Here is a 12,100-nt window from a genome sequence, read left to right on the forward strand (position 1 = left end):
TGTGTGTGTGTGTGTGTGTGTGTGTGTGTGTGTGTGTGTGTGTGTGTAACTGTAATGGTTAGTGACTTTAGACATTTTTGTTTTGTTTCTGCTGAGTCACTAATTTTGCATCTCTGTCCCCAAGTGCCACTCAGCATAAAAGTTACTAGTGCACTTGGGAACGCTCTGCGAGCTGTCAAGTGGAGGAAACCATTTCCCTAAGAGAAACAACGTCCTGGCTTGCATTGGCTTCTCCGGAAGGACGCTTCCTTGTACAGCCCAGACATCAAATCAGCTTTGCCTGAGAAGCGGTTTGCAAGGCTCAAGAGTGGGGAACATCTCAGCTGGCTGGCGATGCTTTCTGGAGCCTGCCTTGCTTGGCCCACTGCGGTCCGTCTTTAGCTAAGGACCCAGATCCCCACAGAACCACCGCGGAGTTACTTTCCCTTCAAGGAGGCTGAAGGAGCAGTGATTTGTGGGGCTCTCATTTGCTGCTGTTCCCCATCGTGTTAACCGCCTCTTACTAGTAATAGATGTGATTTCTGTGGGCGACGGAGGGGAGTGCTGAGGCCTCGGTGATTAATAGTGAATTCCCATCGGCGGGCATCTCTCTGCCCCTCTTGCGTGATGTAAGATCAGACGTATCCTGCATCGAAAAGTCCAGACACACAGCGCCGGGCTGGCGCTCGCACGCTCTCCGCAGGCGCGCTTTCGCACACCTTCCACATCCTGCTCCTGGCAGAGCAAGGCGGACTGGCTGGACCCACCGACCAGGGATTTCCAGTGACATTTGTAAATGACGCGGCTCCGTTCCAGGCTGCCAGCCGCCGCGGCCGGGCGGAGGGTGCCGCCGAGCAGTCTGCAGCACCGGCTCACCGGGGAGACCATCATGTCCCAGTTGCTCCTTGCCATCCTCACTCTCTCGGGATTATTGCCTAAAGCCGGGGTGCTGACCGTGGGAGCCAACCAAGGTAAGGACCGCGATCCCCCGCTTCCTCCCCGTTTCCTCCCTCGGCTTTCTTGAGGGGTGATGCTGCCAGACAACTGTGAAACTTAAGTCCTTGGCAGCTCCGCTCCCGGGACCCGCTGGCCACTGTGCGCTAGACTCCTAGGGTGGGGGGGAGAGGGTTATTGGAGGGTTTCTGAACTAGGTGCCAGAGTGTTCCGCGCCCCGACATTTTACCCTTGGTCGTTTTTAGGTCCTGGTTTTTGTCTGTCCCTTTTCCCCTGGGAACATTCGGATTTGGCTTTGGCTTCTGCCCGGCCATCCCAAGCGCTGCAGATGTTGGATGAGAATTCGCATTTCTTTGAGACTCCCTTTGGCGCTGGCTCTCAGCTGAGAGCTTTAGCCTCTTAATTCTCCGCCATAGGCAATTACTCTCCCAACTTAGCTACTGGTTAACTTCCTCAGCTGTGTATCTAGGGAGAAGTGTCAGTGCTCACTCCCTCCTCCTGGATTGCGTCTCTCTCTCTCTCTCTCTCTCTCTCTCTCTCTCTCTCTCTCTCTTTTTCCCTGTGGCTGACTTGGGTTGAGTAGCCAGCTGAGAAGCACTGGGGGGCTTTTCCGACAGAGAAGGTCTTCGACTCAGCACCAGGGTACCTTGATAGCCTTATCAGCTGGAGAGACTGGCTTGTCTAGCCTGGCACTTTGCGCTTGCGCTTCTACCATCCCCAAGCAGCTGGGAACTAGAAGTTCAGAGGGGAAAGGGTAAGGGGAGCCCAGAGAGAAGGTCGAGGTGATAAACCACGATTCTGAAACTTTTGCCCTGGAAATCCTCAGTTCCTTTTCCTATCAGTTGACTATCATTGACAAGGATATGTGGGTTAAAGAGGGAAAGGGAGAAATCACAGCAGAGGAATATTTGCGCACTGCCGCCAGGCTTGAAAGGGTTAACTACTTAAAGGAAGATTAGAAGAATCATAAATCCTGCACTGAGCCCACACTGACGGCATAATTCATCTTTTTAACTTAATTAGAAAAGAGAAAAATAAACAAACAAAAATTTAAAAATAACTCCAATTGGCCAGATGCCAGTGCCTAGCAAATAGCCACGATCTTGCACTGTGAGATTCAGTCGGCTTAGGTGAAAGGAATGATGAATTGAGTATAAGCTAGTTTCATTTTAGGACAGCACAGGTTGGGTTCTAATGGTCCTGTTTAACTTACTTCTGGCAACCATCCCCTAGTCCCAAGGCACATGTCATCTCTAGGAGTAGCACTGATAATTTTTCAGGTGCACAGCTGCTGCATCATATAGCTTCTGAACTTGCTTTAAGTTGCCTTGAAGTCGATGTGGAAGAGTTGAAAAAACGGGGCAGATAAAATGGAAGCATGTAGCTCTCAGTTGAAATGACTGTGGCTTTGATCTGGCACAGTGGCTCCTCAACCTTCCTTAGCGAGAACCTTTGAAGTTGGGCTGGAGCAGAGGAGCAGATGAAGATTGTCGGCCCAGTAGGCTGGCCAAGCAGGCTGCAAGGCACATTTGTTGGTACTGTGTTCTATCAGACGGAGAATGCACCCCCAAACCCCACCCCGGTCTGACCTCACCCATAGACCAGTGTTTTGTGTATTTCTGTAGCACACTGTTGTTACCTGAGAGGAATGATCGACCAACCAGAGAGAATTTTGTGCACAGTAAAAAAATAAATAAATAAATAAATATAAAGCAGCTTTCTCAAGAGATAAGAAATTAACTCAAGGAAGGTATCTGGTGCCCGTTTAGCTCCACAGATGAGAGAAACCCCTATGGCATCTAAGGTTACAGAGAAGATAATTGTTAGTTTCCATGATTTAACTGGATGTTCATTAGCTGCTGAAAACATTATCAGAATTATTTTGTCACAGAGTGTGAGCATCTGTAGTTGAAGATCGACACTGACTTCCATCGCATCTAACCCAACTCTCAAAACTTAGAAAACAGTTACAAATGTGACAGCTAGCTTTCAAAATGGAGAGTCACCCTCATGTATATATTCAGTAGGGAGAAAAAAAAAAAGAAAGAGGGAAGAAGGGAGGGGGAGAAAAAGGGAGGATCTGAAAGAAGGAGGCAGAGAATCTTGCTAAAAGTTTAAAATGAGGATGTAGCTGCATTATGACCGATGCCTCCCACTGAGATGCTGACAATCCAGACCTGGCATGTAACCCAAAACAAGGTTAATGAGACCTAGCCGCATCAAGCCTGTGGCTGTGGCAACGCTCTGGAGGAAGGGAATGTATGTGTGAAAAGACCTGTGAGGTTAGTAGTGTAAGAGTGAGTTTTATGCCTCAAAGTGTGAAACCATGTCTGGGTTCTCAGATACTTAGAGGTAAAGACAGCTTCTCATTCCTTGTGGGAGGTGCTTGCGTTCTCTACTGTGATGCCCTTGGGAAGTTTGTGAGCAGAAGCTAAAGTTTTACTAGCTGAAAAAAAAAAATGTTCTACCCCCAAAACATATTTGAAACTCATTTGTGTATTTAGCTTTAAGTTCATAGGCATCTACTTGTCCTTTAATTACATGTGGTTTACCTAGTTTGTATTGATTTTTATACTATCAAAATAATGCATATACCAGTTTTTCTAATAAGATTCCATTATATCTGAAAAAATGTTTTTATAACTTCCTTTTCAATTTTTTATTAATTATTTATTACAATTTATTCACTTTTTATCCCCGCTGTGATTCCCTCCCTCATCTCCTCTCAGTCCCACCCATCTTCCCTCTTCTCTTCCTATGAACCCTTTCCCTAGTCCCTTTATAGGGGAGGGCCTCTTCCCCTTCTATCTGACCCTAGCCTATCAGGTCTCATCGGGACTGGCTGCAACTTAACAGCCAAAAGGAGGATAAATCAGACTAATTTAGAATAAACTAATTAGTCATTTGAGAATGTCATATCATATCAAAGCATTGCTTGATAATTATTAAGCCTTAAAAGGAAGTATGTTTTAAATTGTCAAATTTTCTGAAATGAAAAGGAGATGGGAGACCCTGACCAAGTTAAAAACCTTTAGTCTGATTAAGATGTGAGGACAAATTTTGAAATAATTAATGTTTGTGCTGCATTTGTACTATTATGTCTGTTTAAAAGCGTTGAAAGATGATTATTACATATATGATACAGTTTAAATCTTTCTCTTAAAGGATGTACTGCAGTTTATATCTTTGTGCAATTCATATCTTATTTGGTAAAATGTGCAGGTTTTATCTTGAAGAAGTCTCTAAACTTTGGCTCAGTTTCTTCCCACCTTCTAAACTTAAATAGGAAAAATACTTAAAAATATAAATATGTTGCGACGATAAGAAAGAATTGTGCAAAGGTAGCAAAAAGGAGGCAATGTGCTGAATGCAAGAGGTGTTAAACTATATTATTTAAAAGAGTAATTCCTTGCATACTTTGCCTTTTAACTTCATAATGAATAGCCTGTGAAAACACTTGCAGTATAAAGATAGTTTAAAGCAACTTGCATCAATGTTACTCAGTATGCAATTGTATCTGTAAGAATGGAGAACACTTAATACTCTCACAGGAACTTAAGTATGGAACTACTGTGGAGCTATTAAGATGGGAGTTGTTTTTCAGTAAACGTGAAAGAAATCTTATGGTTACTTCTGGATGCTATCGTTAGTGGATTCCAAAAAAATGAAATAGCCCTTTGTAAATACTCTTTGTCAGTAAATGTAGAGGTTAACAGAGATTTCCTGTGTGCCTACGTTGGATCCATAGTATAACTCCTTAGTTGCTTTCTTGATATCTTCTTTCAGCCTGTGTCATAATATACAGATAAGACCCATTTAAAACTACCTAGCATGAACACAGGTTGGTTTCTTAAAGGAAATGCTATGCTACAGAACCTCCACTTCTTCCATGTGTTCCATACTAGGGTATGACCTTTATCCTAACAATGTCATTGGGTTTGCTTCTGCAGCTACTTTTTATGTCTTCCATAAAATGCACCATCGTCTTCAATTCTTTTCTGCTTATAGGGAGTTTGTGTGGGAAAAAGCACCAGTCAGACACAAGGATAGACTGCTCCATCTTCTATGCCTTTCTGTCAAAACAATTCTCATCCAGAGGAAACACTTGTCTTCATTCCAGATAGATACATTCAAAGAAAGTAGAATTAATACTTAGCCTTGTACATGCTTGCACCAACCTGATATTTCTAGTCTAACCAATGTAGTAGCAAGAAGGTCCTGCCCACACATGAAATTTGTATTTACATATGTTTCTTTAAGAGACAGCTTTGGTGCAAATACCGTAAAACACCAATATGGCCTCAACATTAGAGACACTGTTTATTAAATCAAAGCCTTTGCTTTTTTTTTTTTTTATAACTGCAGATAAAATATCTATTCTTATGGTTGGTGCCTTCCTGTGAGATAAAAAACTGTAGACATAATTCTTGACCGGCAGCATGTGGTGCTCTAATGAGTTTCTGTATGGCTGATAACTTGTTTCCCTACAACCTGAAAGTTGGAGAGACGAATGTCAAACTGCTTTTGCCCATTTTGGTTTTCTGATGCAGGACTGAAGCCTGGGTCTCCCCGTGTTGAGTCTGTATTCCCATTGAGCCCCACCAGCTCCAAGCAATAGCCTGGGAAATGCTTGTAGTGAAAATGCCTTAACAGACTGCCATTTAAGTGGATGTTCCTGGCTGGAATAGTGACAATGAGTGTAAGCACAATGAAGATCTCAGAATGAGTTAGCCAGAATGTGCCATTGGCAGTGTTTGTGTCAGAAAACAACTAAATTTTACAGGGAAGTTTTTTCTTAAAGTTTTCAGGAGACGTCCAGTTTGCCTAATTAATCTGAGAATAATGACAAATTCAATGTATGCGCCTCAATACAGCAAAAAAGCAAACACAACGTTTTGGGTTTTTGGTTTTGTTTTTTTTTTTTTTGCTTTTTGCTTTTTGCTTTTTAGAAGAGAGACAAAATTAGTCTTACCAGCCAGTATTGAGTGTGAAAGCAAGACCTTTCCTTGCTTCTATTTTCTGTGAATCCATTTACCCCATGTTTAACCCAGAGGCATGAAAATTAAGTTTGTATCTACCAGTCTAGGCAAAGTATCCTGATACATAAATATTAAACAATATCAAACACAGAAATATATTTAGAGTTGATTTATTACAATTGTTCTAGTTCCCACCTGTGCTGCTGTAGATTTACTTAAATCCCTTTTAAGATGTTTTGGGCTAACAACCATATCAAGTCACTGTTCCCAGTGGTATAGCCTTATTTAAGTGATTTTACATGGTGATTTTACCAACTGAGCCCTCCCTATCAGAGGAAGAGTCCTGAGCCCTCCAGAGGAACCCATCATACATCAGAAGGCATGGCCTGAAAAATGTGCATGCTTTCTTTTGTTGGGTGGTTTTCTTCCATGAACTGTCTGCACAAAGTTTAGAAATAGATTTTCTCCTAATAAATGATTTGGTATCCTCCCCCGTCTTTCCTGGTAGAAAATATGTATCATTTATTGCTCTGAATTCAGCAGTATCACAAACTACAATTCTCTCTTCTCTTTCTCCTTCTGTTTTCCACCCCTCCGTCCTTCCCTCTCTTTCTTTGTATCCTAATGGTTAAGACTGTTGCCAGGTAAAAGCCATTAATTTGATGGAGTCTCCTGAGTAAAATAATTGATGGAATTAACTCATTCCTAAATTAAAATTTAAGCTATTAGATAAGAGCCATAAGATCCAGTTGTCAAATAATGATACTTTGTCAACATCTTGGATTTCTTCTCAACTTTTCCAAAAATACGTTTAAATATATAACATCTTTCAGAGGTATCTGTCCTAAAGACTCAAAGTCACTTCAGTTAATTCCATTCTTAAAAACGGCTCTTTTGTCTAATCCTATTATTCTTGGATTAGGTTAAATATACACATGTTATGAAAATTTTTATTAATACATGCATAATGTTATGTTGACATTCTTTAGAGAAGATGAAAGTCCTTATGTAAGTGTTTTGAGAAAGGACTGTTTCCTATGCAGTTTCTAACTAAGTAAGAAAAAGAAACAAAACTTGTGAGAGAAGATAGGGCATATTGCCTCGCTAAGATACCAGTGCTATGTTTTATCTCAAAGTGTATTCTTATTAACAGCGAGACATCTATTTCCTGAGTTGCAATGCACCTCATTGTCCTGGCTGGCTTAGCCTTCCAACCAAAGACTGGTATTGTTGAAGCATGACCTCATTTTAGTGGAAATAATACATCTCTTCTTTAGGTAAGATCAAGGTTCCACAGTCTGTCTCTTGTTTTGTTCTTACCATCAATAGGACGGTCCTTCCTAACTTTCCATGTAGCATAGCCATCCCTCAAGGCTTCAAGACAGCTTAACTTTAGAAATATGAATGCATAATTCCTTAAGAATTTTGCTACCGCTGAGTTTTTCTTTAATGACAACTTGTCACCTTATCCTTTTCTTCTTAATATGAGAAAAGAGAACTGAAAATGAGGGTAGGGGACAGAGAAGAAGAAAAATGAAATTTAGTTGCAGATGCTTTGAGGACTCCTAAGATATTTTAAGATATTTGTAAAAAAGAAAAGCCCATAGGTATAATGCTGAAAACATAATTCTATTTAGAATGTCCTGTTTTCTTTTGGAATTACATATAAGGCCATGAAGGACAAAGATACTGAGAGAGAACTTAGCCATTGAAAATTTTGGCTATTACAATATAGATTTTATATTTGGGGGCAATTAGTAATCTTAAACTTTTGCTAAAACATTACATTTTATAAATATTAATTCTGGGATTTCAGGATATCTAAAATGTACTACACATTTCATAAATGAAGAGATAAGTGCAGCAGCTCAGCAAACCTTACTTTATGAGGTAAAGGCATTATAAATCTAGTAATTATGATCACTGGCCATCCATATTTTGGAGACTTGTGCATGACATTACAGACTCAGACCCAGCATTATTTTAGCCACTTTACGATCATAATTGTTAAAGCTACTTGGTCATTTCTGTGATACTGATGGATGAAAGTTCAATGGTGCATTTAAGTTACTTGTGAAAAAAAAAAAAAAGAAACTGTCTTGAATATTTAACTTGAAAAAAAAAACCTCAGTTACACTTTACAACTTAAACTTTATCTTTGTTGTATTTTCTTATTTTTTAATTCACTGAGTAATTCTGTCAGATATTTCGAAATGGAACATGAGAGCAAATAACTTATGTTTGCTTTCTTTAAGCTCCTTTTCATGCTTTCATTACTGTGAGGACATGAAGCAAAATACGCAAGGGCTTTTTGTTTTAGCTGTACCTTAACAAGGATACCTCTGGTAATAACTCCAAGTTTTACAGAATTCTGCTGTAATTCTCTACACAAAAATAAATATCTCCAAGCCCTAGGATCTTCAATAATGCTACAGAAAATAATACTTGTAGAAAACAATGGATCCTGAGTAGGATAAGTTCATATTATCATTAGCTGTAGCATTAGCATCCTATAAATTGCTGGTAGCAAGGAATTTGCTGCAGAATAGAATATTTTTTCTCCTGTTGATAACATGCTGATTCAGAAAACAGTCCACAGCATTTGTTCACATTCATTTGCTTACTGACTCAATCCACAAAACTGGGCAAACTGCTTGTGACGACTGTATAGATGTTGAGGATGAAGCAAATGGCAAGTTAGACAATGCAGCTGAGCCATGGGTGTGTAGTATGAGAAGCTATAAGAGACACAAACAGATGAATAAATAACAAGTATGTTACAAAGAAAGAAAAATAGTGTGAAGCAATTAAGAGAAATTCTTTGAGACAATGGACATATCTCCTACAAACAAGGGACAAAGAAGAACATCTTCAGCAGTGGAGAAAGAAACTTTTTGTGAAAAACTTTGAGAAAGAATTGTTAGCTTGTCCTTTTCGTGGAGAATGAGAGACAGCACACAAGCCTGGCATGGACCTTATGTAGTTAGTTGAGTAAGGGACCAGATTAGGTCAACTAGCTCAGTGTCATTGTGGAGTGAGGGATGTGGGTTTAGTCTTGATTATAATAGGTAGCAATTAGAGCTTTATTCAGAGATGACACAGCAGAATTTGCTTGTGAGGTTATGCTTTCTGCTACACACACACACACACACACACACATACAAAGGAATGATTGTGTTTGATTCCTTAACATGTCTTAAATATACCTTTGTACTTACATTTCAGAACTACCAAAACCAATGTCCCTCTCATTCCTTGTTTATGTATACTGTATCTGGAAATCAGAGAAGGCAACACAACATTCTTTGGGTGTTATTTTAAACAATGTATTAAAAGAAACATTAAGAACATTCTAAGTATTGGTTAATATGAAGAAATTATTATTATTATTATTATTATTATTATTATTATTATTATTATTATTATTTGCTATTTCTACTAATGTAAACCATTGTACAAGTGAAAGGAGAAGGAATTGTCCCATAGAGACTCATTTGTGTTTTATTCTTGAAGAAATCTTAAGTGTTTTTAGCAGAAAGTTCCTATTCAATTGTCCCTTATACCTTCACATGATTGAAAAGAATTTCAACCGACAGTCATGTTCTGGGTTATGAATATTCTATTAGGTTAGTAAAGGGGAATACGGTAGTGCAGCTACTATTCTCTGCACTAATCTCGCTCTCTGAAATTTTCTTTTTAAATTCTTAAGTTTTTAGAAAGGAAGAGGGGTGCTTATAGCAAATGGTAAGCAGTCTTCAGAGGAGAAGAAGTATGGCACTAGAATTTATGATGTACCAGTTTGCTACTTGATCCATCAGAGTTCAAGGGTTTTCCTCCCAAGTTTTATTCTTAAGAGGCACCAGCCTTGTGGTTTGCACAAGCAATAAATGTAAATAAATGTAACTGAGCAACGCAGGATTTTGAAGGAACCTTATTTGAGGCACCAGAACACATATTTCATGCTTTCTTGACTTCTGTTGGAGTTACAGAGGAAAGAGAATGTAAGAATGAAGAAAAGGCATGCAGATGTTATGAATGTTATCAGAAAGTTTAACATCACGAGGGTCTATACGGAAGAAACAAGTGCAGATATCTGAAGGTGTTACTATTACTGTTGAGTGAGTTATACCAGGTTCTAATGTATTGAAGATTGCTTGGAATTTTAGGAGTAAGGTCTTGTAACTTTGTTATTACTCCTTTGTATTCATATTCATATTTTCTCTCTTTTCCTTCTTCTCTTTTTTCCTTTTCATCTCTCCCATTCTCTACCTTGAATGAAAGATGGTTACTTTTAAAACTTGAAGTTTAAATGTGAAAGCCAGAATACTGCCATTGTATCAGCTTAACAACCCAAATATTTCACCTTTAGAATTTAGAGATCTCCTAAATAGAGAACCAAGAGAGTAGCTTGGACTGAAAGCTCACTCCCTTTTAAGCCCTTCACTCTCTATGAAGGAGAAAGAGCATCATGGGAAAAATCAACCTGGAAATACTTTGAGACTCAGTGATGATGTATGAATATGTGCTCACACGCATAGTTTTCAGCTTTGTGTCTCTGGACTTAGGGAAAACATCTACTAAGCAGACTGTATATTGAGATGAAGCAATGCAAACCCAAGGACATAAAGCTAAAAATGCCCACATAAAATATTGAAGCAAAAGATCTCAACCAATTTCATTGCTGTGTAAAGTATGTACATGTGGGTTTAGTAGACATTTTAAGTTCAGTTCATTTTTCATTCATGTTGTCAAAAACCTCTTCTATAACTTGGATCTGAAAGTTCAGTGCTAAAATCAACACTGTGCCTAGAAATAAGTTAAATATGAAGTATATACTAAAATTTTATTAAGTTTTAGAGTGACTGAACCAAATGAAATTTGAGGCTAGAAGATTCTGCATTAATATTTAATTTGGGACTCACTGTAAATCTGTTTGCTGTGTACTTCAGCAGAGGTATATCAAAAAGTTCAGAAATAAATTAATCTGGGTAACTGAGAACAGCAGGAAGAAGGGTCTCTTGTATATTTGTGAGTATGAGGTGTAATTTGTGTTTCTGGATGAAGGTTTGCTGAGTGCTTTATTTCTTTTGTAAGGAAAGCATTGTAGAAAAAGATTCAAAATGAGTAGAAAGAGCTTGCTTGCACTTTAGAAGGCAAAAAATTGTGACTACATGCTCAGAAAAATAAGGCAGGCAAGTAGGGATTCTGTACCTTCTTGTAATGGGGCTTAAACTTGTTATACAGATAAAAGGAGAAAATTTAAAAAGCCCGTTCTGATAACAGTTTAGTTAGTGAGATACCCAATAAATTTAGGGGTAGCAAAGAAGTTAATTAAGTCAAAAATAAGCTTCAAGAGACTGAATCTACTCAAGTTCAACAAGATTTGGGGGTGAAAGCCAGAGAGGGTTAGAAAAGCAGAACAGTGGTTCCATTGTGATATCACAGAGCAGACTTGACTAATGCACATGGGCATGAAACCTCATATATACTAAGAATAATGGCATTTCCTGAAAGAGTAAGATCTTGGGTGAACCTGAAGCCTTCATCCTGTTGCTCCTATCTCTCTGCAGCCAACAGAAAGTGATTGGCAGAGTCCCTTCAGTATTTTCAGAGAGGGAAATAGTTTTGGGTGTGACTACCAAGAACCCCAGACTCAGAGGTAATGGTTGATGAAATCTTTCTGCTCTCATCTTAGCTAACTGCACTTGACCTATTTAGTGACCTTTACATGTTAAAGGGCATAGGAGGCATGCTTCACACACCCAGACGGTCTCTGGTCAGAAGGGGCTGTGGGTGACATGTATATAGGAAGTGTTGGTATAATGTGGTTTTTGTTTTGTTTTTGTTTTTGTTTTTTTTTTAATATATACACCTTACCCTTGTTCATTCAAATGCTGATTTCTACCCCCCCCCCGGTTTCAATCCAGATATTGCATTGTGATACTCATACTAAGCATCCTGTCTCAACTTGGTGTAAACTTTCAAATAAAGTAACTAGACACAATGTTGAGCTGGAAGGAGCCAAAGGACAGGAAAGAGGGGAGGAGCTGGAGAGCAGGAAATGAGTGGGAGAATAAAGGGCAGGAGGAGAGCTGGGAGTTGGAGCTGGAGGAGAGATCTTGGAGGTCTTGGACCATGAACCATACCTAAGATTTCACAAAAAGCAAGTATAATGTGGGAAATCTAAA

At 39.2% G+C, this 12,100-nt stretch overlaps 1 protein-coding gene across 1 annotated transcript in view; it reads left to right on the plus strand.

Annotated features, from left to right (window-relative positions):
• The first annotated feature begins 480 nt into the window (after positions 1 to 480).
• Lrp1b (LDL receptor related protein 1B) overlaps positions 481 to 12,100 on the plus strand; it is a 2,073,786-nt gene continuing 2,062,166 nt past the window's right edge. The window contains exon 1 of the mRNA XM_055599725.1: positions 481 to 950. Within this exon, the coding sequence (XP_055455700.1) occupies positions 776 to 950 (175 nt within the window). The 5' untranslated portion in view covers positions 481 to 775. The remainder of the gene's footprint in view (positions 951 to 12,100) is intronic.

The sequence above is a fragment of the Psammomys obesus genome, unplaced genomic scaffold (genome assembly GCF_907164565.1).
Source record: "Psammomys obesus unplaced genomic scaffold, mPsaObe1.curated_primary_1811, whole genome shotgun sequence".
In the NCBI taxonomy this organism is placed as follows: Eukaryota; Metazoa; Chordata; class Mammalia; order Rodentia; family Muridae; genus Psammomys; species Psammomys obesus.